The sequence below is a fragment of the Podarcis melisellensis genome (genome assembly GCF_964234715.1).
Source record: "Podarcis melisellensis genome assembly, chromosome: 8".
NCBI classification, from domain to species: domain Eukaryota; kingdom Metazoa; phylum Chordata; class Lepidosauria; order Squamata; family Lacertidae; genus Podarcis; species Podarcis melisellensis.
The window spans coordinates 81183592-81209558 of NC_138540.1; the positions used below are offsets into that span (position 1 = coordinate 81183592).

The 25967-nt window shown below is 47.3% G+C and overlaps 2 protein-coding genes and 1 long non-coding RNA gene across 5 annotated transcripts; 2 read left to right on the forward strand and 1 right to left on the reverse strand.

Annotated features, from left to right (window-relative positions):
• Positions 1 to 1537: 1537 nt before the first annotated feature.
• LOC309376238 lies at positions 1538 to 3791 on the reverse strand. Its single transcript, XR_014171092.1, has 4 exons — positions 3728 to 3791; positions 3365 to 3658; positions 3094 to 3274; positions 1538 to 1665 (listed from the first exon to the last, which is right to left on the reverse strand). It is a non-coding gene; the product is annotated as an uncharacterized lncRNA (long non-coding RNA).
• Positions 3716 to 12417, forward strand: LOC309376153 (uncharacterized protein). The gene is made up of 5 exons (XM_081922375.1): positions 3716 to 4225; positions 6652 to 6799; positions 8809 to 8862; positions 11023 to 11106; positions 12176 to 12417. The coding sequence occupies exons 1-5, from the start codon at positions 3829 to 3831 to the stop codon at positions 12177 to 12179; spliced, it is 687 nt and encodes a 228-aa protein (XP_081778501.1). The 5' UTR covers positions 3716 to 3828; the 3' UTR covers positions 12180 to 12417.
• Positions 12418 to 18630: 6213 nt separating this feature from the next.
• Positions 18631 to 24211, forward strand: LOC309376188 (cell adhesion molecule CEACAM3-like). 3 transcript variants are annotated; one of them, XM_081922441.1, is made up of 4 exons: positions 18631 to 18817; positions 19426 to 19794; positions 21679 to 21770; positions 23957 to 24211. In XM_081922441.1, the coding sequence occupies exons 1-4, from the start codon at positions 18775 to 18777 to the stop codon at positions 24017 to 24019; spliced, it is 567 nt and encodes a 188-aa protein (XP_081778567.1). In that variant the 5' UTR covers positions 18631 to 18774; the 3' UTR covers positions 24020 to 24211. The 3 variants fall into 3 exon arrangements, with proteins under 3 accessions (XP_081778567.1, XP_081778569.1, XP_081778568.1); XM_081922443.1 differs by having other exon boundaries at positions 18632 to 18817; positions 21679 to 21811; XM_081922442.1 differs by having other exon boundaries at positions 18632 to 18817; positions 21679 to 21801.
• The last annotated feature ends 1756 nt before the right edge of the window (positions 24212 to 25967 follow it).

Here is a 25967-nt window from a genome sequence, read left to right on the forward strand (position 1 = left end):
ACCATCTCTTAGGTCTATCCAGGCCCCCAGGCAGAAAAAGAAAAACCACACACATCATATCTGCTGATGAAATAAAAGCCTCAAGTGGTTACTTCTGACTGTATTGGCACTGCTTTGCAAAGGACTGCTGGAATGGGTTTATATTCCAGTATCTGCCATAGTATTCTATAATGTGCATATTGTTATTGGGTTATTGGTGGTGTTGCTGTTGTCTCATCAGTGAGTAACAGTAGGCAAATAAGTCCATTTCTGTTTCTCCCCATTTCTCATATTTTGCAATTGCAAGTTCAACTACACATTAGTGTGCAGTAAGTTGGTTTTTTTAAAGACCTCGTGAAAGCACGGATTTTCTCTTAACATGCAGATTTCTTGCCAAGCAGAGATATACACCTTTTTTTTTTTTTGCAATGCAATTTTGCCCGACGTAATGCCTAGCGCATGGATTTCTGCACACTTTCCTTGGCCAGAGAACTGGGTTGCCAATCACAAAGAAGTCTTGATGACCCTTGTGGTCCCTTCCAGCTCGACGATGCTATGATTCTAATTGCTTTGGAAAGTGAGGTATAGGAGGGTTCACATGCCCACCAAGTCAAATTTCTCCCCCTAAACCTAGCTTCATGCTAAATAGATCAGATAAAGTGCCTCAGATGTCTCCAAGGAAGGGGCCAGTCTCCAGACACTGCAGAAGCTACTGTGACACTAGGAGGATGTAGGAGTTGATTGCCTGCCTGTTTGTTGGGCTACTTTTGAAGGTGACCTGGAAACTACAACTAATCCAGAATGCGACAGCTAGACTGGTGACTGGGAGTGGCCACTGAGACCACATAACACCGGTCCTGAAAGACCTACATTGACTCCCAGTACATTTCTGGGCACAATTCAAAGAGTTGGTGGTGACCTTTAAAGCCCTAAACGGCCTCAGCCCAGTAGACCTGAAGGAGTGTCTCCACCCCCATCGTTCTGCCCGGACACTGAGGTCCAGCTCTGAGGGCCTTCTGGTGGTTCCCACCCTGCGAGAAGTCAGGTTACAGGGAACCAGGCAGAGGACCTTCTCGGTAGTGGCGCCCGCCCTGTGGAACGCCTTCCCATCAGATGTCAAGGAAATAAACAACTACTTGACTTTTAGAAGACATCTGAAGGCAGCCCTGTTTAGGGGAGTTTGAAATGTTGGATGTTTTATCGTGTTTTTTATATACTGTTGGGAGCCGCCCAGAGTGGTTGGGGAAAACCAGCCAGATGGGTGGGGTATAAATAATAATAATAATAATAATAATAATAATAATAATAATAATAATAATAATATTTCATAGCAGGGCAGAAGGAAAGTCATGGGGTCTCCCTCAGCTCATGACTCATGTCTCTGCTTTATGACCTCTTTCTCTTGTTACCCGGGAGTTTACACTGGGGCTGAGCAGGCTCTTGGCACTGAAGCACCGTGGCCCTAGGGTGGGAGAAGAGAACCTAGGATGGGTGTCTAGGCTCAGCTGGGGATCCCAGTCACCGGCATCAAAGAACACAGGGGGAACCCAGGCACCAACCTGGGCACAAAGAGAACCTCCCAGGATGCCCCAAACCCTCCCACCTGCAAGAGCAACTCGAACAACATGCAGACGCCGCCCAACAGCTTGCGGACCTTCTGGGTTTGCAAGGTCCTGCCTGGTTCTACTTCTAGCAGGTAAGACATTGGGGAGGTGTCTCTGGGGAACAGAGGTTCTGGCCTGGGGAGGGCCTGGGGAGAAGAATCAGCGTTCCAAACCTCTCAATATATTTCTTAAATGGTGGCACCTAGAACACATGACTCCAGTTGGGGTCTAACCAAGGCTATGACTTCCCTTGGACCTTATGCTTCGGTCAAGGCTGCATAGAACAGCGTTAGCTGCTTCTTCTTCCTTTTTGGAAATAATTTTTATTTGATTTTACAAGGATAAGAATATGACAATACAGTGGTACCTCGGGTTAAGTACTTAATTCATTTCGGAGGTCCGTACTTAACCTGAAACTGTTCTTAACCTGAAGCACCACTTTAGCTAATGGGGAATCCTGCTGCTGCCACTGCGCCGCCAGAGCACGATTTCTGTTCTCATCCTGGAGCAAAGTACTTAACCCGAGGTACTATTTCTGGGTTAGTGGAGTCTGTAACATGAAGCGTCTGTAACCTGAAGCATATGTAACCCAAGGTACCACTGTACAATCATACTCATCCATATTTAAAGATTCCTCCGAATCTCTGGACTTCCCATCCTCCCCTTCATGGGTCCTATTGTCAACCCTTTCAACTGCATATTATTTTTGCCTCATAAATCCTGGCTTTCCCCCACCTCAACCTCCTTGCTTCTCGCAGAGGGCAGTGAGGAGCGACCACCAATGACTCATGACAAAGCCAGAAATACATTTATTACTATTTTTAACCTCTCTTGGAAGTCTGAGCTCATTCTGAGCTTTAGCCAGCCTGACCTTCACTCTGCAACTGTTTTCTACTCGTGTGTTGGTTCCTCCTTTGTGATTTCCCATTTCTTCCATTTTTTAAAAAATGTGCCTTTCTTAAATCCCAGCTCACCTGTAAGCTCCTTATGCAGACACATCTGTTTCTTTATATGCATCCTACTTTTTCTTTCCTGTTGAAAATGTCTGCTTTGGGGGCCTTCAATATTTCACCTTTAAGAAGCTCCCATCCATCTTGGACTCCCTGCTCTTTTCATGTTTCTGACCATGGGATCTCATCCACTAGCTCCTTGAGCTTTTTGAAATTGGCCTCCTTAAAATCCAGAGTTCATGTCCTACTACATTCATCTTCCTCCAAACTTTCCAAGTACTTCCACTTTGTCAATTAGTTATTCCCTGTTGGTGAGGACCAGGTCCAATATAGAAGATTCCCTTGTTGCTTCTTCTACCTCCTGGGAAGTCTGTGTTCCAACAGATATTGGGGTAGTTGGCGTCTCCCATGAGTGCTATATCTTTCCTTTTTAAAAAAATATGTTTGGTAATCTGCTCTAGGAAGGCCTCATCCAGGCCTTCAGTCTGGCTTGGTTGCTATCTCTGTTATTCCTGACTGCTATTGGCCTCTTGAACTGAATGACTGTCTCTCTTCCTCACTCCACAGCCTACATCTTGAGCTCTTGCCTCCTGTTTGCTCCTGTGATGACGGCAGCAACAACAACCGTGGCTGTCGCTCCTCCTGCCACCACAGCTGGGGCTCCTGCAACAACAGCTGGTGCTCCACCTGCAACAACTGGGGCTCCTCCTGCAGTGACCTCTAAGGCTACTCTTCCACCACCTCCAGTGACACCTAAGGCTACTCTTCCACCACCTCCAGTGACACCTAAGGCTACTCTTCCACCACCTCCACCTCCTCCTCCACCTCCACCTCCTCCACCTCCTCCTCCAGTGACACCTAAGGCTACTGTTCCACCACCACCTCCACCTCCACCTCCTCCACCTCCACCTCCACCTCCTCCACCTCCTCCTCCAGTGACACCTAAGGCTACTGTTCCACCACCACCTCCACCTCCACCTCCTCCACCTCCACCTCCTCCACCTCCTCCTCCAGTGACACCTAAGGCTACTGTTCCACCACCACCTCCACCTCCACCTCCACCTCCTCCTCCACCTCCACCAGTGACACCTAAGGCTACTGTTGCACCTCCTCCTCCTCCTCCTCCTCCTCCTCCACCTCTTCCACCACGACCACCTCCTGTAGTGACACCTAAGGCTACTGTTCCTCCTCCACCACCGCCTCCTCCTCCTCTTCCTCCTGCAGCAACAACAAAGGTTCCTACTGTTCCTCCTGGGTCAGAAACTACGGGTGCCACAGTTACTGGTTCAGGAACCATGCAAACTATGGAAACTGAGGGTCCTGATTTTCCTGGGGGGCCTGATGAACCCGAGAGTCCTGGTGGTGAAATTACTATCGATTTGGAACCAGTTACTCCAGAGATAGGAATGGACGTCACCCTAATCCCAAAAGGGATAGGCAGCTACGCCTCCTGCACTTGGTTTCGGGGGAGTAAGGCAAAGTCCAAGCAAATCTTGACCTACATACCACCACCCAATTCCTCACTGGAGTACCATTTTGCCTATACTGGCAGGGAATCTGTAAATGCAGAATGTGCCCTCCACATAACGAAGCTAACTCCTGAAGATGCCACCTTATATCTGCTGCAGGTGGAAGTACAAGGAGTTGGTGGTAAAGAGATGAAAGAGGGAGAAAAAGCTGTGGCGTTCAAAGGTAAACATTTTACATCCTATAGAACCTTAGCCTAGGTCTGGGGGGCAGGGAATCAAACCACTAATTGTTTTATTTTGGTTCAAATTGGCACCAGTTTTGGTTTTGCCAGTGCTCTTCTGCTGAGCTGCAGCCCCTTTCTGGCACACCAACCTACCGTTGAGGTGCGAGACAGGGGTGTCCCCAGACACATTGTTGCTTGAGTCAGCAAGACAAGTGTCTGTTCCACCATCACCCCTCCAAATCAAGATGCACAGCAAATTGTTTTAGCACCTGAGGCAGAAAATCCCACAAACGCCTCTCCTTCTCCCAAGCATGGATCATAATAAACTCAATAACTGTGATAAGGAAATACGTTAGCAAATTAAATACCGACTTGATGCCCTTCTGTGACCCCTAGAATCTGCTGCCTGAGGTATCTGCCTCACGGCCAAATGGTAGGACTAGTCTTCATGCAGAGCCGAGCACCCACTAGAGATCTTAGTAGGACCGTGGCCACTGAGGCTTTGCCAATAAAGAGGAATTGCAGCCTGAAAAAGGAGGATACAAGAGAGACCTGTGTGTGTGTGTGTATGTCATATTTTTCGCTCTATAAGATGCACCTGACCATAAAACGCACCTAGTTTTTAGAGGAGGAAAACAAGAATCCGAGACCTGGGAGAGGAGATGATAGAAGAAGACTGGAAGAAATTCAAGACATATCTACAAAAATATTGTAAACTGTATGAATGTTAAGAAGGATGCTAGAGTATAAACAACTTGGCGCCATTAAGCTAGAGGATGTGAATTATGAAGATAAGTTAAATTTAAGAAAAGATTAATATTTGGAAGTTCTAACTTATATTTAATGTTTTAAGATTTGAGCAAAAAGATATTTAAAACTAGAGATATAACATTGGAAAATTAGACAATAAGAATAGAAACAAGGGGATAAATTTGCTGGACAAAGTTTTATAGACAAGAACGCAGGAGCGGGAGATGTGAGGGAGTCCAAAGAAGCTAAGAAAATTAAGTTAAGAGATGTGATATTGTCTTGTTTATTGGTATTGTAATTAAAATAAAACTGTTAATAAATATATTTTAAAAAAGAAAAAAAGAAAACAAGAAAAAAATATATATTCTGAATGAAACAAAACAGTGGATGCATGATTTTTGTGGTTCATGCTGTGGCCACAGATGTGTGATCTGATGGTGAATTTGGGGTGCTCCAATGCAAAAATCCTGAGGATCCATGGGCTTTTACCTCCCCCCTCCCAGGCAGCCTCAGCTAGTGTCCTTTATCTCTCTTCCGATCCCACCGATCAGCTGTTTCCTTTAATCACTCCCTTCCCTCTTGTGTGCCTTGGTGTCTTTTCATTAGCTGGAGCAGTTTTTTGCTCCTCCTTTTCTTCTAATTTCTCTCCTTATTGCTTTAGTCTTCCTGTCTCCCCACCTTGCAAGTTCACCGTCTTTACCTCCCCACTCCCAGGCAGCCTCCTTCAAAGCTAGCGTCCCTTATCTCCCTCCCAATCACTTGCCGATTGGCGGCTTTGTTTCAACACCCACTTCCCACTTTCAAAAAAAGAGAGCATGATCTGCTTTTCGCCCCTGGGCAATTCGGCTCCAGGGACCACGCATTCGCTCCATAAGACGCACAGACATTTCCCCTTACTTTTTAGGAAGAAAAAAGTGTGTCTTATGGAGTGAAAAATATGGTACTTCACTGGTACAGATAAATAGTAATACACTTGAGATTCCTGCATTGCAGGGGGTTGGATTAGATGATCCTTCCAATTCTACAATTCTATGCTACCCCTCACCATAGTGACCTGCGTGAGAGCCAGTGTGGTGTAGTGGTTAAGAGCGGTAGACTTGTAATCTGGTGAACCGGGTTCGCTTCCCTGCCCCTCCACATGCAGCTACTGGGTGACCTTGGGCTAGACACACTTTTTTGAAGTCTCTCAGCCCCACTCACCTCACAGAGTGTTTGTTGTGGGGGAGGAAGGGAAAGGAGAATGTTAGCCACTTTGAGACTCCTTCGGGTAGTGATAAAGCGGGATATCAAATCCAAACTCCTCCTCCTCTTCTTCTTCTCAGTCTGCTGTCTAGGAGCTCACTGTGTTGATGAGTAATTTCCAAGCCCCTCTGATCTATCTCCTTAGACCACATCAGCAAGGCCACATCAGGAGTCCTGTCGCCTGGGCAGCCCAGAACCTCCATACACGCTGCCCAGGATTCACTTTGGCGCTGCTACTCCAGCGGTTTGGCTTCACCCATGGAGGCACACTCCATTCTCTCTCGAGACAAACGTATGCCAGCCAACAACTCTCCCATCCCTACCTTCCAATGGTGGCAAGGATAAGGAAGGCTGCTACCTGGGACAAGCTGGAGCAAGGAGGCATTGGGAGCCATTTTCCTAGTTCTCACATGTCTTTTTGGGGGTTTTTTAGAGGCTAAACCTTCAGAGGAGGACAGCGACGAAGGGGCAAAAGCCAAAGGCCTTCCTCTGGGGATCATCGCAGTGATTGCTATTGGAAGTCTTTTTGGGATCATCTTAGCTGGAGGCCTGATAACTTACCAAGTCAAAAGGAGCAAAGCGTAATTATATTTACCATTTGTTGTTTAGTTTATTTACTTCTTTATAAGGCACTTTGCTTTAATCTTTCATCAAACTGAATGGGGGTGGGGTAACAAAAAGACTTGAGTGCGACCTTGTATACACTGAAGGGGAGGTGGGTTCACACATTACATTCAAGGAGTGCACAGTCTGTGGACCTGGGGCACAAATAGTTGTATTCAGGTATTCACACGTAGCATTCAGTGAGTTTACAGTCTATGCAGTTGGTGACCCAGCAGCTGAGCTTAGGCAGGGGGGTGTTCCTGGGTACAAGCAATTTGTACCTGTCTTCAGCTACTTGTGAGAAAGAGACTTGGAAGCACAGCTCCATGCTGTGCACTGGGGGGGGGGCAAGGCTAGCTGCCCAGGGGATGCGCCGGCGAGCATCCCAGTGGGGCGCCACCCACAGCAGTGTCACCCCCCCCTCAGGGATGACTCCCCCCCCGGGGTGGGCAGCACCCACCGCACCCCCCTTTCTCCACCAGTGCTTGGAAGCACCTCTGAACCGTCAGGTGTAGGACTGAACTATAAGACAGCAAGAGTGAGGGGCAGAGGAGACCAGCTAGCTGTGATTTTATTTAGCTGTCATTTTATACTCCTTGGTCTAGGTTTGGATCTGTAAGGACACAACAGGCCAACGACTGGCAGAAAACAGGGACTATCTCTGTTGAATGGGAAAGCCACTTCCGCCCTCCAGAGGAGGTGGGGTTGCGAGCTTCACGCTCCCACCACGCGCATGGTGGCTGGAGCCCAGCCCCCGCATGATTGGGAGAATCCCCAGCCGCATCACCCCCTGGCCAGCCAATCGGCTGGCTCTGGAGGCATGGCATGACCTATTTAAAGGGGGCACAGCCGGGGAGCTCCCTCTTTTGCTGCCTCCAGCTACTCCTGTTTCCCACCCTCGTGCCCTACAAGGTTTTCGTTCCATGACCTTGCTATGGACCTTGGTTGATCGCCGTTGAGGGGCCTGGTAGGAATTTTTCCACTCGGAAAATTGGCACCAGCCACTTGGTTTTCGCCGACCTCATAGCAAATTGCCACAACTTTCTCAGTATTGGCGGTTAGGCATTGGTATTGTTATGTAGATGGAAGAGGGGAGGTAACGCCATCACCTGCCCCGCATATTGAAGGGTAGTCCAATAAAGGATTCTGGGGGTGTGGCCCTGTCCAAAGCCTATGGAGGTGAGGGCCTAAGTGTTACGATATGAAAGCAACTCAGCTGATAGCTTGAAAACATCACATGATGGGCATGATGGGACTGACTGTGGGAAACAGTGGAACAGTCAGTTCACAGGGCAATTCACCGGAATTTGCTCAGAGTGTAATTTGAGACCTTCCTCTTGCGTATGTACAGGAAGTCTTTGCCACTTGCTGGAAGGAGTCTGAAGTGAACGGACATGTTTTCTGTAGTGCTGAAAAGTCAAAATAAAAGCATGTAAATAGATGTTTCTGTCTATCTCCTTTCCCTGCTAGGGAAGCAGGAGAGAGTGGGTGTGTACTTCCCATGCTGGGAAGTATCGCCTATCGAGACCTAGCCTGGATCCTGCGGGGATTGCAGCCAGGGAGGTCACCCGAGACTAAGCCGGGAGCTTGGGAGAGTTGCCAGCTTCTCCTAAAGAAGGCTTGTTTTCCAACACTAAGGCCCCCTGTCGGTGACCCCGGGGGAGTTCCTAGTTGATGTGCATCAGCAGGACTCCCCCTACTGGTGGATAACCCTTTCCAGACTTGCTGAAGCCGGATATAGTTGGTTAGGACCAATGCCTAAGCCAATACCGCTCACCACCTGTAACCAATAATGTTGTGGCCTTATTTTGCCCATTAACCTTAAAAATTGTGTTATGAGTCTTTTTTTCCACTGGGGGGGGCAGGAAGTCGCCACGCAACAGTTGGGGAGGAAGTAAATAAGCTACTATCTCTGGCGTGGTCGCAAGAAGCCAAAGCGTGCTTCTCACTTCTAAACTCTTTGCTCCCTTTTTTCCTGTTTCCTTAGTGCGCCACCAGTTGCAGAGGCACCACCACCGGTACCCAGCCAGTCCCAACTACCGTAAGTGCCAGGGCATCAGGATGGGGTGTGAATGGAGCTCGAACCTCCCATTTTCAGCTCATGCGTGTCACAGCGGGAAAACCACAGGCAGGACTTGAGCAGAAGAGCACTTCTCCACTCCTGTGCTTTCCAGCAACTGGTCTTCAGACCAGTTGTTGCCTCCTACTGCGGAGGCAGAACATAGCCAGTAGTAGCCTTCCCCCCAATTAATTTGTCCAATCCTCTTTTGAAGCCTCCTAAGTCAATAGTCAATAGTCATGGGACGCAGGTGGCACTGTGGATTAAACGACAGAGCCTAGGACTTGCCGATCAGAAGGTTGGCGGTTCGAATCCCCATGACGGGGTGAGCTCCTGTTGCTCGGTCCCAGCTCCTGCCAACCTAGCAGTTCAAAAGCACACAGTGCAAGTAGATAAATAGGTACTGCTCCAGCGGGAAGGTAAATGGCATTTCTGTGCGCTGCTCTGGTTCACCAGAAGTGGCTTAGTCACGCTGGCCACACGACCTGGAAGCTGTACGCCGGCTCCCTCGGCCAGTAAAGCGCAATGAGTGCTGCAACCCCAGAGTCGGCCACAACTGGACCTAATGGTCAGGGGTCCCTTTACCTTTAAGTCAATAGTCATCCCTGCCTACTGTAGGTGTGAGTTCCATAGTTCAACAATGCACTGCCTGAAGAAGGAATTTATTTTATCTGTTCTGAATCTTCTAACATTCTAGAGGGGTTTTTTGGCAGGGGGAGGTTTTCTCTATACACTTTCTCCCGGGTCGTGCATAATTTTTTATAAACTTCTATCATGGCACACTTCTTACTTGCCTTCTGTTGGAGGACAGGGCTGTGTCTGTCACGCAGCCTATCCTGAACCCCCATAACTGACCTGCTGGTATCATGTGTCATGAAGGACACTATTGATTGGCCAATGTTTCACCTTCCCTTTCCAGCTGGTTTCTGTGCATGGAATGGTGTTGGGAGCATAACCTCCTCCTCAGGCAGAAAAATGCCTTGGGCTGGCCCTGGACCAAAGGGAATGAAGGGGATTTGCATAGAATGGGCACGTGCTGTGCTATACAGAGGTACCTTGGTTCTCAAACTTAATCCATTCCAGAAGTCCGTTCCAAAACTGAAACATTCCAAAACCAAGGCGCACTTTCCCATAGAAAGTAATGCAAAAACGTTCCAGGCTGTTGAAAAACTACCCCTAAAACTCTTCTCCCCTCCACCCTATCAGCTCTGTCTTTTGAGATCTCTCCCTCTTTCTCATGTCAAAGCAGCTGGGCTGCAGAGCACTGCAAGAACACTTCTCCCCCACCTCCCGAATCAGCGCGATCTCTCGCACTGGTCTGCACATAGATAGGATGCTAATTAGCAGCACAACACTAAAAACGGAAGCGGAACTCTTTGATTAAAATGGTAGGACGCTAATAAGCAGTGCAACTCAAAACAAAGCACATTCGACTCCCCCCCCCCAAAAAAAATGAGAACCGGAATGCTCACTTCTGGGTTTGCTACACTTGGGTTCCAAGTTTTTCGTGAACTAGGCTGTTTGAGAACCAAGGTACCACTGTATGTATAGATGCACCATTAAAGAGAGTTACCATAATTTTAATTGCAATGCAGTACATGTCTCCATACTAATTTCATGACCAGGCATACTGTCCAGGTCATAACTGTGGGCGAGCAAATGCAATATCCCCTGTCTCCCTTACTGTGTCTTTAAACCAAACCCAAGCCACGTATATGCATGCCCACCATGCATTTAAAGCACTATGATGCCACTTCAAGCAGTCATGGCTTCCCCCATAGAACCTGTAGACACCACTTTTTCTAGGGGGGAAAAGCACTGACTCTATTCAGAGTGAATTTGATAACCAAGATCTATGGCTTGGCTATCATTAATCCCCATACAATTATCTCTTCCGGCTTAGCTGTCGACAGTAGATATTCAGTCCGCCACATTCCTTGCCCGGAAGTCCCGCCAGTGCTCTTATTCTGATGAACAAGTGGCCATGCCACTGCAGTACTCCATGAGTCGATGGATGCCGTGACAGACAGTGGGAAAGTGCTGGGGAAAGAACCAGTAAAGATGAGAGGGCAAATGCTGGCCATGTGCCACTTGAGTGCTGGTTGCCAGGGAACAACAGCAAGAGTCTCTTTGTTTCCTTAGGAATAAAGAAGGCCAGAAGGCTCGGGAGAAAAAGGGGGGCGAGAAGAAAAAAGGTCCAAAGAAAGGAGCGCCCAAAGCCCAGAAGTAAGTACCTGCCAGTAAGTAGTCCAGTACCCTACATGTAAGTAAGTAAGTAAGTACCCTACATGGGAGGACCACAGCAGTAGATCTGTGTGGCGCCCGCTCTTTTGCACCGCTCATCTACAAAAACATAGGAAGCAGCCTTATGCAGAGTCAAGACTTTGATGTTTAGAAGACATCTAAAAGCAGCCCTGTTTAGGGAAATTTTTAATGACTGATGTTTTAATTTACTTTTAATCTTTTGTTGGAAGCCGCCCAGAGAGACTGGGAAAACCCAGCCAGATGGGCAGGGTATAAATAATAAGTTGTTGTTGTTGTTGTTATCCAGCTTAGTAGCGTCTACGTTCGCGGGACTTAAGGATTTCAGATCGGGTGGTTGCCTAAGAGGTTTTTGTCAGGACTCCGGTTCATCTAGCCAAAATCAACAAACCCCTATCCCCCAACTTTGTTGGAGAGGCTGTGGGAACTTTGGAACATACTTTCATGCAAAATTGTTTATTTTGGACCAGGGTCTTGGATATTATCTCCAAAATGGTTAAACACTCTCTCTTGCCAAACCCAGCCTTAGCCCTGACTTCACTAAACCCTACTCCAGTGTGGTGTAGTGGTTAAGAGCGGTAGACTCATAATCTGGTGAACCGGTTCGCGTCTCCGCTCCTCCACATGAACCTGCTGGGTGACCTTGGGCTAGTCATACTTCTCTGAAGTCTCTCAGCCCCAATCACCTCACAGAGTGTTTGTTGTGGGGGAGGAAGGGAAAAGGAGATGGTTAGCCCCTTTGAGACTCCTTCGGGTAGTGATAAAGTGGGATATCAAATCCAAACTCCTCTTCTTCTACTATCCAGCATAATGATTTAATTCTTGTGATGGTGTTCTGTTGCACCAGAAGCGATTTAGTCATGCTGGCGACATGACCCAGAAAGCTGTCTGCAGACAAACGCCAGCTCCCTCGGCCTGAAAGTGGAGTTGAGTGCCACACCCCATAGTTGAATCCAATTGGACTTAACCGTCCAGAGGTGCCTTCCCTTATTTCTGCTCTCCATCCTCTGATTCTAGACTGATTCTCTTCCAGGTAAAAGCAAAAAGAGTAAGAGAGAGATCGTCCTGGTCAACAATTTTGTCAGCCTTCCAGTCTGGAACAGCATTGACCATTTCCCCCACTCCGCCAAGAAGAGAAGCTCCGCTTGAAATATCTACTTGAAATCTACTTGAAAAATCACGATGAAATGATTTAAGGCCCTTGTGATTCACCCACAGCCCCTGGGGCAGATAGAACATTATGTCCCCTGAGGCAATAAAAGCCTCCAATGCCCACTTCTGCTGTGCCCATATTCCTTTGCCAGGGTCTGATGGGATGCCTCTCTCCATATTCCACTGTAACACATAATATTATGGCAATATACCTGAAGGAGCGTCGCCACCCCCATCATTCAGCCCGGACACTGAGATCCAGCTCTGAGGTCCTTCTGGCGGTTCCCTCATTGCAAGATGTGAGGTTACAGGGAACCAGGCAGAGGGCCTTCTCAGTAGTGGCACCCACCCTGTGGAACACCCGCCCTTCAGATGTGAAGGAAATAAGTAGCTATCCTGTCTTTAAAAGACATCTTAAGGCAGCCCTGTTCAGGGAAGTTTTTAATATTTAACGCTGTACTGTTTTTAACACTTGATTGGGAGCCGCCCAGAGTGGCTGGGGAAACTGAGCCAGATGGGCAGGGTATAAATAATAAATTATTATTATATTATTATTATTATAATATTGGTTGGGGTAGGGGGCTGCGGTGGGTCCTGGTGGGAAGTGAAACTCAGTGATTGTGAGGAACGGGGCAATATTTAACAGGGAGAAATGTAAAGTATTGCACTTGGGCAAAAAAAATGAGAGGCACAAATACAAGATGGGTGACACCTGGCTTGAGAGCAGTACATGTGAAAAGGATCTAGGAGTCTTGGTTGACCACAAACTTGACATGAGCCAACAGTGTGACACGGCAGCTAAAAAAGCCAATGCAATTCTGGGCTGCATCAATAGGAGTGTAGCATCTAGATCAAGGGAAGTAATAGTGCCACTGTATTCTGCTCTGGTCAGACCTCACCTGGAGTCCAGGTGTCCAGTTCTGGGCACCACAGTTCAAGAAGGACACTGACAAACTGGAACGTGTCCAGAGGAGGGCAATCAAAATGGTCAAAGGCCTGGAAACGATGCCTTATGAGGAACGGCTAAGGGAGCTGGGCATGTTTAGCCTGGAGAAGAGGAGGTTAAGGGGTGATATGATAGCCATGTTCAAATATATAAAAGGATGTCACATAGAGGAGGGAGAAAGGTTGTTTTCTGCTGCTCCAGAGAAGCGGACACGGAGCAATGGTTCTAAACTACAAGAAAGAAGATTCCACCTAAACATTAGGAAGAACTTCCTGACAGTAAGAGCTGTTCGACAGTGGAATTTGCTGCCAAGGAGTGTGGTGGAGTCTCCTTCTTTGGAGGTCTTTAAGCAGAGGCTTGACAACCATATGTCAGGAGTGCTCTGATGGTGTTTCCTGCTTGGTAGGGGGTTGGACTCGATGGCCCTTGTGGTCTCTTCCAACTCTATGATTCTATGATTCTGTGATATCAGTTTCGGTGTTTCTCTGTTTCTTCCATTCTTAAATTAATTTCTCCACATTTCCACATCATTTTGTGAGTTGTTTCTAAAAAGTCCTCCTGAAAACCCACCAGCGTTTTAGCACAAATTTCTCCTCATATGCACATTTTTGTGTGCAGCGCTCACCTTTTTAGCAAAGCAAGGCCTGCCCTTTTTGCACATTGTTGTCACTAACATGTTCATTTTTATGCACACTTTGTCTCAATATGTGCATTTTTGTACATAGCTCTCGGCCGGAGAACTTCGTTGCAAAATTCAGGAAACTGCGAATTTCCAAGGCTGTCTGTCTTTTGTCTTGGGAGCTGTGAATTAGGCAAATGTGTCCTCAAATGTGAATGGAATGAAATTCCAGAAGTGGTTCCATGCTGCAAAATAAGAAGACCATCAACTTGGTGGTCATCACTTCCTCCTGTGGGAGACAGTTCCATAGTTTAACAATGCACTGCTTATAGAGGTACAGTGGTACCTCAGGTTATAGATGCTTCAGGTTACAGACGCTTCAGGTTACAGACTCCGCTAACCCAGAAATAGTACCTAGGGTTAAGAACTTTGCTTCAGGGTGAGAACAGAAATCTTGTGGCAGCAGCAGGAGGCCCCATTAGCTAAAGTGGTACCTCAGGTTAAGAACAGTTTCAGGTTAAGAACGGACCTCCGGAAGGAATTAAGTTCTTAACCCGAGGTACCACTGTACTTTCTTTTTTCTTCTTGACTTCCCATCCCTTCCTGATGTTTGATTGTTTTTTACTCCTTTTTATTATCTGTTTTATAACACACATATTTTTATTATCTAAACCCCGCTACCAGTTAAATCTTTCAGTAATCTGCTGCTTATATCTCAAATCCTGCCTGTGACTTAATATATGGGTGATAACTTGATAGATCATCCAACAGTGGTCTCCTTTCCTCCCTAAGCACCTCGTCATTATGTCTTTTTAATTTGGCAGTTAATTGTGCCATTTCAGCATAGTCCAGCAGCTTCATAACCCATTTCTCCTCCATTGGTAATCCATGCTCTTTCCACCAGGGCTGCCATACACCCGGAAAATCCAGGACATAACCGGGATTCATGTGTCGAAAATTGTGTTCAGGCAGAATTTTCAGAAATTGCTAAAAAAAAAAAAAAAAAAAAGTCTGGGAAAAGCCAGGCATATGGCAGCCCATATTTGAAGTGTTTTCTAAAAACAACAACAACACACCTTTAAAAAAGGTGCATATAAAGTTCTAACTGCTGTCATGTACATAAATAAACTAGTCTGCTTTCTTGAGATCTCCATCCCCATTGTAATGGTTCTAGGGGTTGCTCATGCGTACGTTGCTGCCACTCCTGTGGCAGAAGTCTTCTGCGCAGGGAGGGTGTGGGCAGTGGAGGACCCATGCTCTCCCCGCTGGTCTCCGGCGAAGAGTCTTGGAGCCTCCTCTCCGATTCCCCCATCTGCCCCCCTTCTCCACTGGTGCTACGCTGATTTCCTTCCCCAACAGATGGGCTGCCTCTCTCCCTACTGGGACCCTCTCTGGCACCCCTCTGGAGCCTTCCCTCCACCTCTGGCTCCGATGGCAGTTCCCTGACACCCATTATTCCTAGTAAAAAGGCTTCGGGCTTTTTTGTGATTATAGGGATTCTAAATTTAAACATTGTTTAAATGTTAAAACAATGGTACCTTGGTTTTCAAGACCATCCGAGTTCCGAAACATTCGAAAACCGAAAACTCAATAGCCGATAGCTAGGTCTCAGGATCTTGTACTCAGGGGAAGCCACATGGCATGTCCAATTTCCGAGGTTTCAAAAACTGAAGCATTTACTTCCGGGGTTACATCATTCAAAAACTGAAATGTTCGTCAATGGAGACAGTCGAACCCCCCCCTCCCCAATTTCCACAGGGAATTTAACTTTTCTCTAGACTAAAAAACACCAAATGCTTCAGCCTTTCCTCGGGGGAATTGCTTCAGCCCCTTGAAAATTTTGACTGCCCTTGGCTAAGCTCCCAGAGTCGCATGATGGGCAGATGGAACATCCCATAAGTGCTCGTGTCCTGCTTAGCAGTGCTGAAGGTAACTGTTAGGTTTCTGTTTGTGCCACTGGCGCAGTGCTTGGAGTCATAGGACTCTGTTTACATTCAAGGGAAGTCTCACGGGAGATGGGAGACGGATGTTGATATTACTGGTTTCCTGTTCCTTTGTTCCAGTCGCCTCTCTGCTCTCACAGAGAGAGGATGTATTTTTCTTTTCTGTCTGCGTAGTTAGAAAATAAACCTCTTTGCAATGTAGCTTATATTTCTCATCCTTCCCTGCTGTTGGATACTCTGCGTATTGAGGGAGCATGCCTGGAGCCTTATCAAAGGCTTAGGTTGTTAATCACATCGGAGGACTCAACCGGAGGAGTTGCTTGGTCGAACGCAAGTCCGACTGTAACTGGGTACAGAGACGGCTCGAGGGGAGCGTGACTGGTACAGTTACACCGGGCGCAGAGCTGCTGGGGCGCTGGAGAAGGGGCCACCCCACCACTATTATTTCAATGGAAGGCAAGAGGCCGGGGAGCAAATTTTGGCATCAGACAGGGCACCACTGACATTTGAGATGACAAGGTCTGCCCCTGCTTAGTATTCCAAGGGATAATGCATGGATCTGTTGCAGCCCAACCAAGTCTCATTCCTGAATGGGCAAGCAGGCAAGCATACCAGGCTATGCATTCCATGCTTATAGATGTTCAGCTTCAATTGTTCGCACTGGTGGTGGGCCTGTAAAAGGAGAAAGCCTGTTCCGTTGAGCATCCAACAAGGCTTTGAACAGCGGCACTGTTGTGGCGTCCAGTCCGCTCCCACTGCGCCCGTCTGCTTCTCCCAGCTACAGCAGAGTATCTTGAGCAGCGGTGTGTCTGTGTGAAAGGAATCTCAGCCATGCAGTAAAACTCGTACAACAGCTTCTTCTATTCTACGAAGCTTTATTTTACAGCAGCAAAACAAACATTTCAGCCAGGGGAGACATGATGCTTCTCCTGTCGCAGCCAAAACAGAAAGTAAAAGCCAAAACAAAAAAAAATCCTTCCAGTAGCACCTTAAAGACCAACTAAGTTAGTTCTTGGTATGAGCTTTTGTGTGCATGCACACTTCTTCAGATACCTGCACACAAAAGCTCATACCAAGAACTAACTTAGTTGGTCTTTAAGGTGCTACTGGAAGGAATTTTTTTTGTTTTGACTATGGCAGACCAACACGGCTACCTATCTGTAACAGAAAGTAAAAGCGTTCACATAACAAAGTATGAAACCCGTATGCGAACACACACACACACACACACACACCGTGACAGGATGTCATTTCCCTTGAGCTGTTAACTCTGTAAGCTCTGTAAGCATCCTCAAAAAACCTTCTGGGAAATGATATATAATGATTTTTTAAAAATGTTTAAGGTGACATTTGTCAAGAAACCAGAAGCCTTTCCTTCAGGGATAATTGGATCTGAGATACCTAAAGAACGGGGGGGGGGGATATTTATGTATATGACCTCAGCAGCCCAAATGGCACGTGCCCAAAGGTGGAAAGACAAGTATGCCCCAAATAAAGAGAACTGGCAGCTAAAGTTACTGGAGTATGCAGAAACGGCAGAACTTACCGGAAGATTAAGAGCTAGGAGTTCAGAATCTTAAGCAAGCATGGGGATTGTTTGTTGAATATCTAAAGAATTACTGTAAATGACTTAAAACATTAGCAGGATTGATATAAACACATGCAGATGGTGAAATAAAATTTTTGAGTAAAGTGACTCATTATATTTAGGTTTTAATGTTGCAGATGCAGAAAAAAGAAGATACAATTTATGTAACCACAGAAAGGAGAGGAGGGTAGACCATAGTATATTTAAATGTACAAAAAGATTTTCTGATATGTTTTGTAAAATGAGAAAACCTGAAAATGAAAAATGTAAACAATAAAACCAATTGTTTACACTGATTCTTCTAGTGCCTCTGCTCCCCCTTCTGGTCAGGAGGGGTAGTGATACCAGGAACTCACCATGATCAAACAATAAAATTGATGGGTTTTTATGGTTATGTAAGGGACCCCAATGCGGGTGGTGTTGTGGGTTAAACCACAGAGCCTAGGACTTGCCGATCAGAAGGTCGGCAGTTTGAATCCCCACGATGGGGTGAGCTCCCGTTGCTCGGTCCCTGCTCCTGCCCACCTAGCAGTTCAAAAGCACGTCAAAGTGCAAGTAGATAAATAGGTACCACTCCAGCAGGAAGGTAAACAGCGTTTCTGTGCGCTGCTCTGGTTCGCCAGAAGCAGCTTAGTCATGCTGGCCACATGACCCGGAAGCTGTATGCCGGCTCCCTCGGCCAATAAAGCGAGATGAGCGCCGCAACCCCAGAGTCGGTCACGACTGGACCTAATGGTCAGGGGTCCCTTTAACTTTTAAGGGACCCCAAGGGCCATCTAGTCCAACCCCCTAGAGTGAAGGAATCTCAGCTAAAGTATCCATGACAGACGGCAATCCAACCTCTGCTTAGAAACCTCCAAGCAAGGAACCACGTGCCTTGAACTCCTTGGAGAAAGCTTGAGCTACAAATGTGAAAATACAATCACCTAATTGGTAGAATGTGAAATTTGAAAGTGCCTAGAATAGGCCTGAAGGGACAAGTCTATAAAGTCCCTCCCCCACCCAGTGGCGTACCGTGGGTTGCCAGTGCCCGGGGCTGTGAGGAGTGGGTGGGAAACAGCCAGAGTACGCATGCACATTCAACTGCCTAACAATCACAGCCTTAGATTGATATATAAATTTGTAGTCCAGCTATCTGAGTGGGACCCTATAAAGGGCTCCCCACTTCCGGTTCAACACAGTTCAGGCTGCTTTGTGACCTCCTCTGGTTGCCTAGGAGATCGCAATGGGGAAGGGGGCTGCTGACTGTGAGGCCTCCTGAGCTCCAGTAGGGGAAAGCCTAGGGTGGGTTGTGAGCAGGTGGGTTCAGCTGATGCCCCCTGCACAGGGAGCAAGGAAGACAAAAGGAACCCAGGCATCCGGCCAGGCATAAAGGGAATCTCCCATGATGCCAAAGACCTTCACACCTCCAGTGCTCCTTCTAGCAGGTGAAAGATTGGGGGCTCCCTATGGAGCAGTGGGGGTTAGCATGGTGATGGTGTGGGGAGGAGAGAGACCCAGATCAGCTGTGCTCTAAAATTGTGGTTTGGGAAGCAGAAGGCTGTCTTGACCTCCACATTAAGGTAGAGGTAAAGGGACCCCTGACCGTTAGGTCCAGTCGTGGCCGACTCTGGGGTTGCGGCCACTTTATTCATCTCACTTTATTGGCCAAGGGAGCTGGCATACAGCTTCCGGTTCATGTGGCCAGCATGACTAAACCACTTCTGGCAAACCAGAGCAGCGCACGGAAATGCCGTTTACCTTCTTGCCAGAGTGGTACCTATTTATTTACTTGCACTTTGACGTGCTTTTGAACTGCTAGGTGGGCAGGAGCAGGGACTGAGCAACAGGAGCTCACCCCATTGTGGGGATTCGAACCGCCGACCTTCTGATCGGCAAGTCCTAGGCTCTGTGGTTTAACCCACAGCGCCACCTGCGACCTACACATTGCACAGTTGCAAATGTCTCTGATTGGGGTGAAAAGGGTTACTGTGTGTTATTGGCTTGTTCCTTGACCCAAATCTCTTTCCTCTTCTCTCCCCCTCACCTCCCTCAGCCCATATTTTGTTTTCTTCCTTTGTGTTTCTGGAAGCGGACCAGAACTTTACCCTTCTCATCACCGTCCAGCCCTGGTTCCCCCAGGTAGGAGGGGAGGTCTTGCTGATTCCGGAAGAGAGCAAGGAGAAGGTGGACACCTGCAGCTGGTTCCGGTGGGATACGGCTGAGAAGAATCAGATCTTGGTTTATCAACCGCCTCCAGTGAAAGATGTTCAATACAAAGCCTCATATACTGGGCGGGAGTCTGTGAACACGGATTGCTCCTTGCAGATCAAGAACGTATCAGTCTCAGATATCACGTACTATATAATGCAAAGAAACACTACTAAGGAATCCGAAGTGGGGCAGATATTCTTAGTGGTCATAGGTAAATGTTTCACATGCCCCTTCTTAACCTACACAATCTTTCTTCCCCTCTTGATATCTCTCTACAGACACGCACCGCATGATGATATCATCTGGTGTGTCAATGATGTTTATTGTGTCTTGAATCTGAATAGGTATTTTGGTTTCGTATATTTAGCAGTTGGGCTGCAACTCAGTGTATCTATCTGGAACGCAGGCTAAGACCATACCTGCCCACAGACTATCTCGCCAGAGTGGTGCATGCTCTGGTTATCTCCCGCTTGGACTACTGCAATACGCACTATGTGGGGCTACCTTTGAAGGTCACCCAGAAACTTCAACTAATCCAGAATGCGGCAGCTAGACTTGTGACTGGGAGTGGCCACCAAGACCATATAACACTGGTCTTGAAAGACCTACACTGGCTCCCAGTACGTTTCCGAGCACAATTCAAAGTGTTGGTGCTGACCTTTAAAGCCCTAAATGGCCTCAGCCCAGTATACCTGAAGGAGCATCTCCACCCTCATCATTCAGCCCGGACACTGAGGTCCAGCGCCGAGGGCCTTCTGGCGGTTCCCTCACTGTGAGAAGTGAGGTTACAGGGAGCCAGGCAGAGGGACTTCTCGGTGGTGGTGCCCACCCTGTGGAACGCCCTTCCATCAAATGTCAAGGAAATGAACAACTATCTGACTTTTAGAAGACATCTGAAGGTAGCCCGGTTTAGGGAAGGTTTTAATGTTTGATTGTGTTTTTAGTATTCTGTTGGGAGCTGCCCAGAGTAGCTGGTGAAACCCAGCTAGATGGGCGGGGTATAAATAAATAAATTATTATTATTATTATTATTATTATTATTATTATTATTATTAGGTTCTGCATGTATTAGGTTTACTATTTATTAGGGGGCAGGTGGTAGCTCAATGGGTAGAGCTACCACGTGGCATGCAGAAGGTCCCAAGTTCAATCCTGGCTTCTCCAGGTAGGGCTGGGGAAGACCTGGCTGGAACCCTGAAGAATTCATAGACTCATATAATTGTAGAGGTGGGAGAGATCCTGAGGGTCACCTAGCCTAGGAATCTTTTCGCCCAACATGGAGCTCGAATCCACAACCCTAAGATTAAGCACCTCATAGTCTACCGACTGAGCTATCTTGTTGAGTCAGTGCTGAGCTAATTGGACTGACTCATAGAATGACAGAGTCAGAAGGGACCCCGAGGTTCATTTTCTCCAACCCCCTGTAATATAGGTGGCCTGTATGGGGATCGAACCCACGACCTTGGTCTCCTCAGTACCACACTCTAGCCAACTGAGCCATTTCAACAGAAGGCAGCCTCTTTTGTTTCTTGGAGAGGATGGTGTGCTTAGGTTCAGTTGAACGAAAAGAATATGGAGAACTGTAAGCAGGAGCAAGATATAATTTAAGCAACTGAATCTGTGTAGGACCATAGGAAACTGGCGATCCTTGTTCATCTAGCTCAGGACAAATAGCATGTCTCCCTCCTCATCCAAGGAAGCAAGGGTTCAAAGGGCAAGGATGGAGAAGTGCGTTGGCGAGGGTTACAGCCAAGAGAGGAGGTGTGGCCTGAGGACCAGGAAGAGAAGCTTGGAGGGACGCAACCTGCTCACCCCTCCAACCTAGACATGGAACTTTCTCTGCTCACACTTTTAGCCTTGAGACCGTACCACGTAGTGAGAAAAGAGGGGGGGGGTTGCCACAGCAAGCATGGGAGAAACGGGAGGGGAACAATCTTTTCAGAAACCATCTTGCTCTGCCTCAGTGGCCCTGTTTGGTCTCCAGGACCGATGGAGAGGATGGGGGGGGAATGCCCTTGGTACCTGAGATAAACAAGAAACAAGGATTTACGGTTCTCCTTCTTACTTCTCACCTGGCCTTTCTCTGTCTCTCCAGAAAAGCGATCCGACACGAAAAAAGCGACGAGCATCTCTGGAGGAGCCGTCGCCGGGATTTTTGTGGCTTGCATAATCGGGGCTGTCTTTCTTGTAGGCCTGATTTCCTACACAGTCACACAAGGTTTTGTACGGTAATGTAGATAATTTAACAGAAAGGGAGAGGGAGAAAAAGAGAGAGAGAAAGAAAGAATATCAGACAGTACTTCCGGCAAATTTGTCTTGGATGCAGGTAGGATCCGGGCCGGCTCACACGGGATGCAAGGCGAGGCAACTGCCTCAGGTGGCAAGATCCGAAGGGCAGCAGATGCAGCCTCCAATGAATGAATGGTCTGGAAAGCTCATTGGAGCCCGGATCTGCCGGCGCCTCAGCAGCAGCCCCGCTCAGCCTTTTGGCCAATAGGAGGCACCGCCGGTCTTCTCCCGCCCTAATTCCCCATGTCAATCTTTATCCCACCCCCCATTTCCACTGCAGATTTTCGCTGTCCCCTTCTTCCCTGGCAGGGTGCGCGCACCATTTCGTGGCATGCCTCAGGTGCCGAAATCTCTTGGGCCGGCCCTGATTGGGAGGGTGCTGTTAATCACTTAAACAATGCATTTATTACAGTGACCAACATAACCTTCATTGGTTGCTCTGACTTTTAAAAAGTTGCTGTTTCCAAGGTGATAGCTATAAACAGTGCCTTTTTTCCTCCTGGGGGGTACACAGGGGTACGCATATCCCTAAACATTTTGTGAAACTAATGGGAGAAGAGACTAAAAATTTAAATAAAAATTAGTTTCTTCTCTAGCACGGTGAATCGTCAGTTCGGTTTCTAGCCCCTTTTGGCCATTTACTGTATTTATCTTTCCCGATTCGAACTATAAAATGGTGATGTTCTTGAGCCAAAATGAGAGTACCCCTAAACATTTTTTAAGGAAAAAAGCACTGGCTATAAAGCTATGAGAATGGCAGACCCTCCAAGTGTCCCTATTTTCCAGGGACAGTCCCGGATTTACAGAAGCCATCCTGGTTTCTGGTTTGATCCTGGAATGTCCCGTTTTAACTCAGGATGGCCCTATTTTCATCGGAGAAATGTTGGGGGGTAGGAATTATGAGACCCCCGAGCCAAGGTGATAAGTAACCATACAACCTTTAGAAGACATCTGAAGGGAGGCCTGCATAGCAAAAGAATTTTTTAAACAAGTTTACTGTTTTATTATGTTTTTAAATGTGTTGGAAGTTGGCTGGGGCAATCCAGACAGATGGGTGGCGTATAAATAGTAAAATTGTTGCTGCTGTTGTTATGGAATAGGGCGTTCTTATTTTCATAGGAGAAATGTTGGAGGGTATGGGATGGGATGCTCAGAAGACCTTCATTTGCTGAAGCGCTGTGGGTTAAACCACAGAGCCTAGGGCTTGCTGATCAGAAGGTCAGCGGTTCGAATCCCCGCGACGGGGTGAGCTCCCATTGCTCGGTCCCTGCTCCTGCCAACCTAGCAGTTCGAAAGCATGTCAAAGTGCAAGTAGATAAATAGGTACCGCTCCAGGGGGAAGGTAAACGGCATTTCTGTCCACTGCTCTGGTTCGCCTGAAGCGGCTTACTCATGCTGACCACATGACCCGGAAGCTGTACGCTGGCTCCCTCAGCCAGTAAAGCAAGATGAGCGCCACAACCCCAGAGTCGGTCACGACTGGACCTAATGGTCAGGGGTCCCTTTACCTTTAAATGATGCTGAGACTATCCTCCGGGAGGAGGCCGTGTGAAGTCCAGGGGTCCAGCATGTATATCCATAAGTTCTCCCTCTGAGAAAACCAAGACTGGATGTTGACATTGGCTGTCAATTCATTTCTGGGCCCAGCTCAAAGTGCTCACCTTAGTTTTTGAAGCCTTAAACGACACAGACCCCCAATGCTTAGTCCTCTACCTGCCTTACAGATTCCCTTGGGTGTTAAAATTGTCCGAGGGAGCCCTCCTGGTTGCTCCATCACCCTCAGAAGCTCGGGAAGGTTGGCCCAAGAAAGGGCAGTCTCTGTGGCAGCTCCTAAGTCGTGGAACTTCCTCCCCATTGAGACATGTCTGTCACCTTCAGTTTTTGGTGAATGCAGAAGATGAACCTGCCTTTTGATGCCTGAGATGCACATGTACAACCCACCTTATTTCTCTTATTGTACATTGTTTTTAATGTTGTATTTTAATTGTAACCTGCTCTGGAACCTTAGGGTGAGAGTGTGGGGTAGTGAGGATGAAATAATAAAGGTGGTTCTGGTTTTCAGCCTATGATTGGTTCTCTTCCAGGTAAAAAAAATAGCCAATAGTGCAGAAAACTCTTTGGAGCCAAGTCCACAAGAGCTTCCATGAGTTCCACGGATTTTATGTTCCCCATCTCCCCAAGAAGAGAAACTCCATTTATTTGAAAATGATGATGGAAGAATTCAAGAGCCCCTTGATAAGCATCGGCCTTTGTACCTAGCCCAAACCCAACAGGGCAGGGGGAAAGCACACCATCATGTCCACTGATGAAATTAAAAACAAAACAAGGAAACCCTCCAATGCTTAGTTTTGGCTATATTCGTACTTTGTGCCAGAGATTGTGGAGATGGGACTCGCCATATTCCAGAGCCGTGCATTGTGTTATATTATAATATATAAAATTATTGTAAGTCACCACGAATAGTTCTGTAGGACATCAAGGTTGTTTTCTGCTGCTCCAGAGAAGCGGACACGGAGCAATGGATCCAAACTACAAGAAAGAAGATTCCACCTAAACATTAGGAAGAACTTCCTGACAGTAAGAGCTGTTCGACAGTGGAATTTGCTGCCAAGGAGTGCGGTGGAGTCTCCTTCTTTGGAGGTCTTTAAGCAGAGGCTTGACAACCATATGTCAGGAGTGCTCTGATGGTGTTTCCTGCTTGGCAGGGGGTTGGACTCGATGGCCCTTGTGGTCTCTTCCAACTCTATGATTCTATGATTCTATGATTCAATGATGAGAACCATTGAAGGAGGAAGTAAACTAGGTTATGAATTCTGGGCATATAAATGCTCAACCTCCACTGCTCTCACTGGTCCTTCCAGTACCTCTGCTCCCCCTTCTGGACAAGAGGGGTAATGACGCCAGAAACTCCTCATGATCCAAGAATGGAATTGATGAGTTGGCTTTTTCATGTGCCTATCATGATAATTTGTCCCTCCCCAGTTCTATCTGACTATTGGTACTTAGCTGGAAGGGAAGACGACACCCAAGGATCCAGGTTGTTAGGAAACCTCTATTTCCATCCCCCACGCAGAGCTACAAAACCCCAGAGTTCCTTGGAAAGAAGGGCTAACTGTTAAACCAAACTACAAATTGCATCTCTTTGAGGGGAATGAGGGTCCCTCAGCACCTTTAACAAACTACATCTCCCATAATTCTTTGGGGGAAGCCGTGGTTGTTTAAAGTGGCACTGTAGTGCTTTAGATTTGCGGTGTGGATGTGGCCCCAGTTTTGTATCCTACAGCATAAGAAGTGTGTCAGTTTGCAAAACCTCTCTCTTCATTCTTAGTTAAAAATTGTTGGCAAGGCTGCACCAAACTGGGTGCTTACATTAACAGACGGAAGTAACCATGCATCACGTTAGACCCAACAAATAACTACAATACAATGTTTGGTGTAAGATGTCTCGCTCAATCCTTGTGTTGCAAACAACCCTCTGGCAATTGGTTGAAGACAGAGCACCCCACCCCCACCCCCATTTGGGGGGAAGCTCTTTATTATTATTTCATCCTGTAATGTATATAAAACAGAGAGAACAATTATAGCAACAGATGAAATGGAAAGGTGAAAAATTAACTATAAAACAGGCATGCAGACAGAGCAGTTGCAGTGGAGGAGCATGGTTTCATGGTACCCCGACTGCACGTACAGAGGGCTGTGTGGCAGCCAAGCCTTCACCGCCAGAGCAACACCAGCTCTGAGCCACTTTGTGAGGCTGGGATCCTCCCTGCACCACCCTGGCAGAAAAACACAGGAGAATCCTGTTGAAGGGGAAAGGAGTGAATATTCTACAGACTTGAATACCATATTTTCCCATGTATAACACGGCCCCCATGTATAAGACGCACCCTATTTTGGGTGACTCAAAATTAAGAAAATGGGGGGAGATTGCCCAGAGTTGTTTGTGGAGGTAACGCTCCGCTTTGTGAAGGCAAACCTCGCACCAGACATGCAACAGTGTGTCAAGGAGCATTGCGCCTGCTCTCCCTGACCTTTTTGCCTTCTTGCCTAGAAAACAGGGTTTCCCCCCTGACCTTTCGTCCTTTCACAATTCGT

Excerpts from the sequence above, each read along its gene's own strand:
- LOC309376153 (XM_081922375.1), top strand. The coding sequence starts at position 3,829 with ATGCAAACTATGGAAACTGAGGGTCCTGATTTTCCTGGGGGGCCTGAT. Across the intron at positions 6,800-8,808 it reads CAAGTCAAAAGGAGCAAAGC|TGCGCCACCAGTTGCAGAGG; the intron begins GTAATTATATTT and ends CTGTTTCCTTAG. Across the intron at positions 8,863-11,022 it reads CCCAGCCAGTCCCAACTACC|GAATAAAGAAGGCCAGAAGG; the intron begins GTAAGTGCCAGG and ends TTGTTTCCTTAG.
- LOC309376188 (XM_081922441.1), top strand. The coding sequence starts at position 18,775 with ATGATGCCAAAGACCTTCACACCTCCAGTGCTCCTTCTAGCAG. Across the intron at positions 18,818-19,425 it reads TCCAGTGCTCCTTCTAGCAG|CCCATATTTTGTTTTCTTCC; the intron begins GTGAAAGATTGG and ends CACCTCCCTCAG. Across the intron at positions 19,795-21,678 it reads GATATTCTTAGTGGTCATAG|AAAAGCGATCCGACACGAAA; the intron begins GTAAATGTTTCA and ends CTGTCTCTCCAG.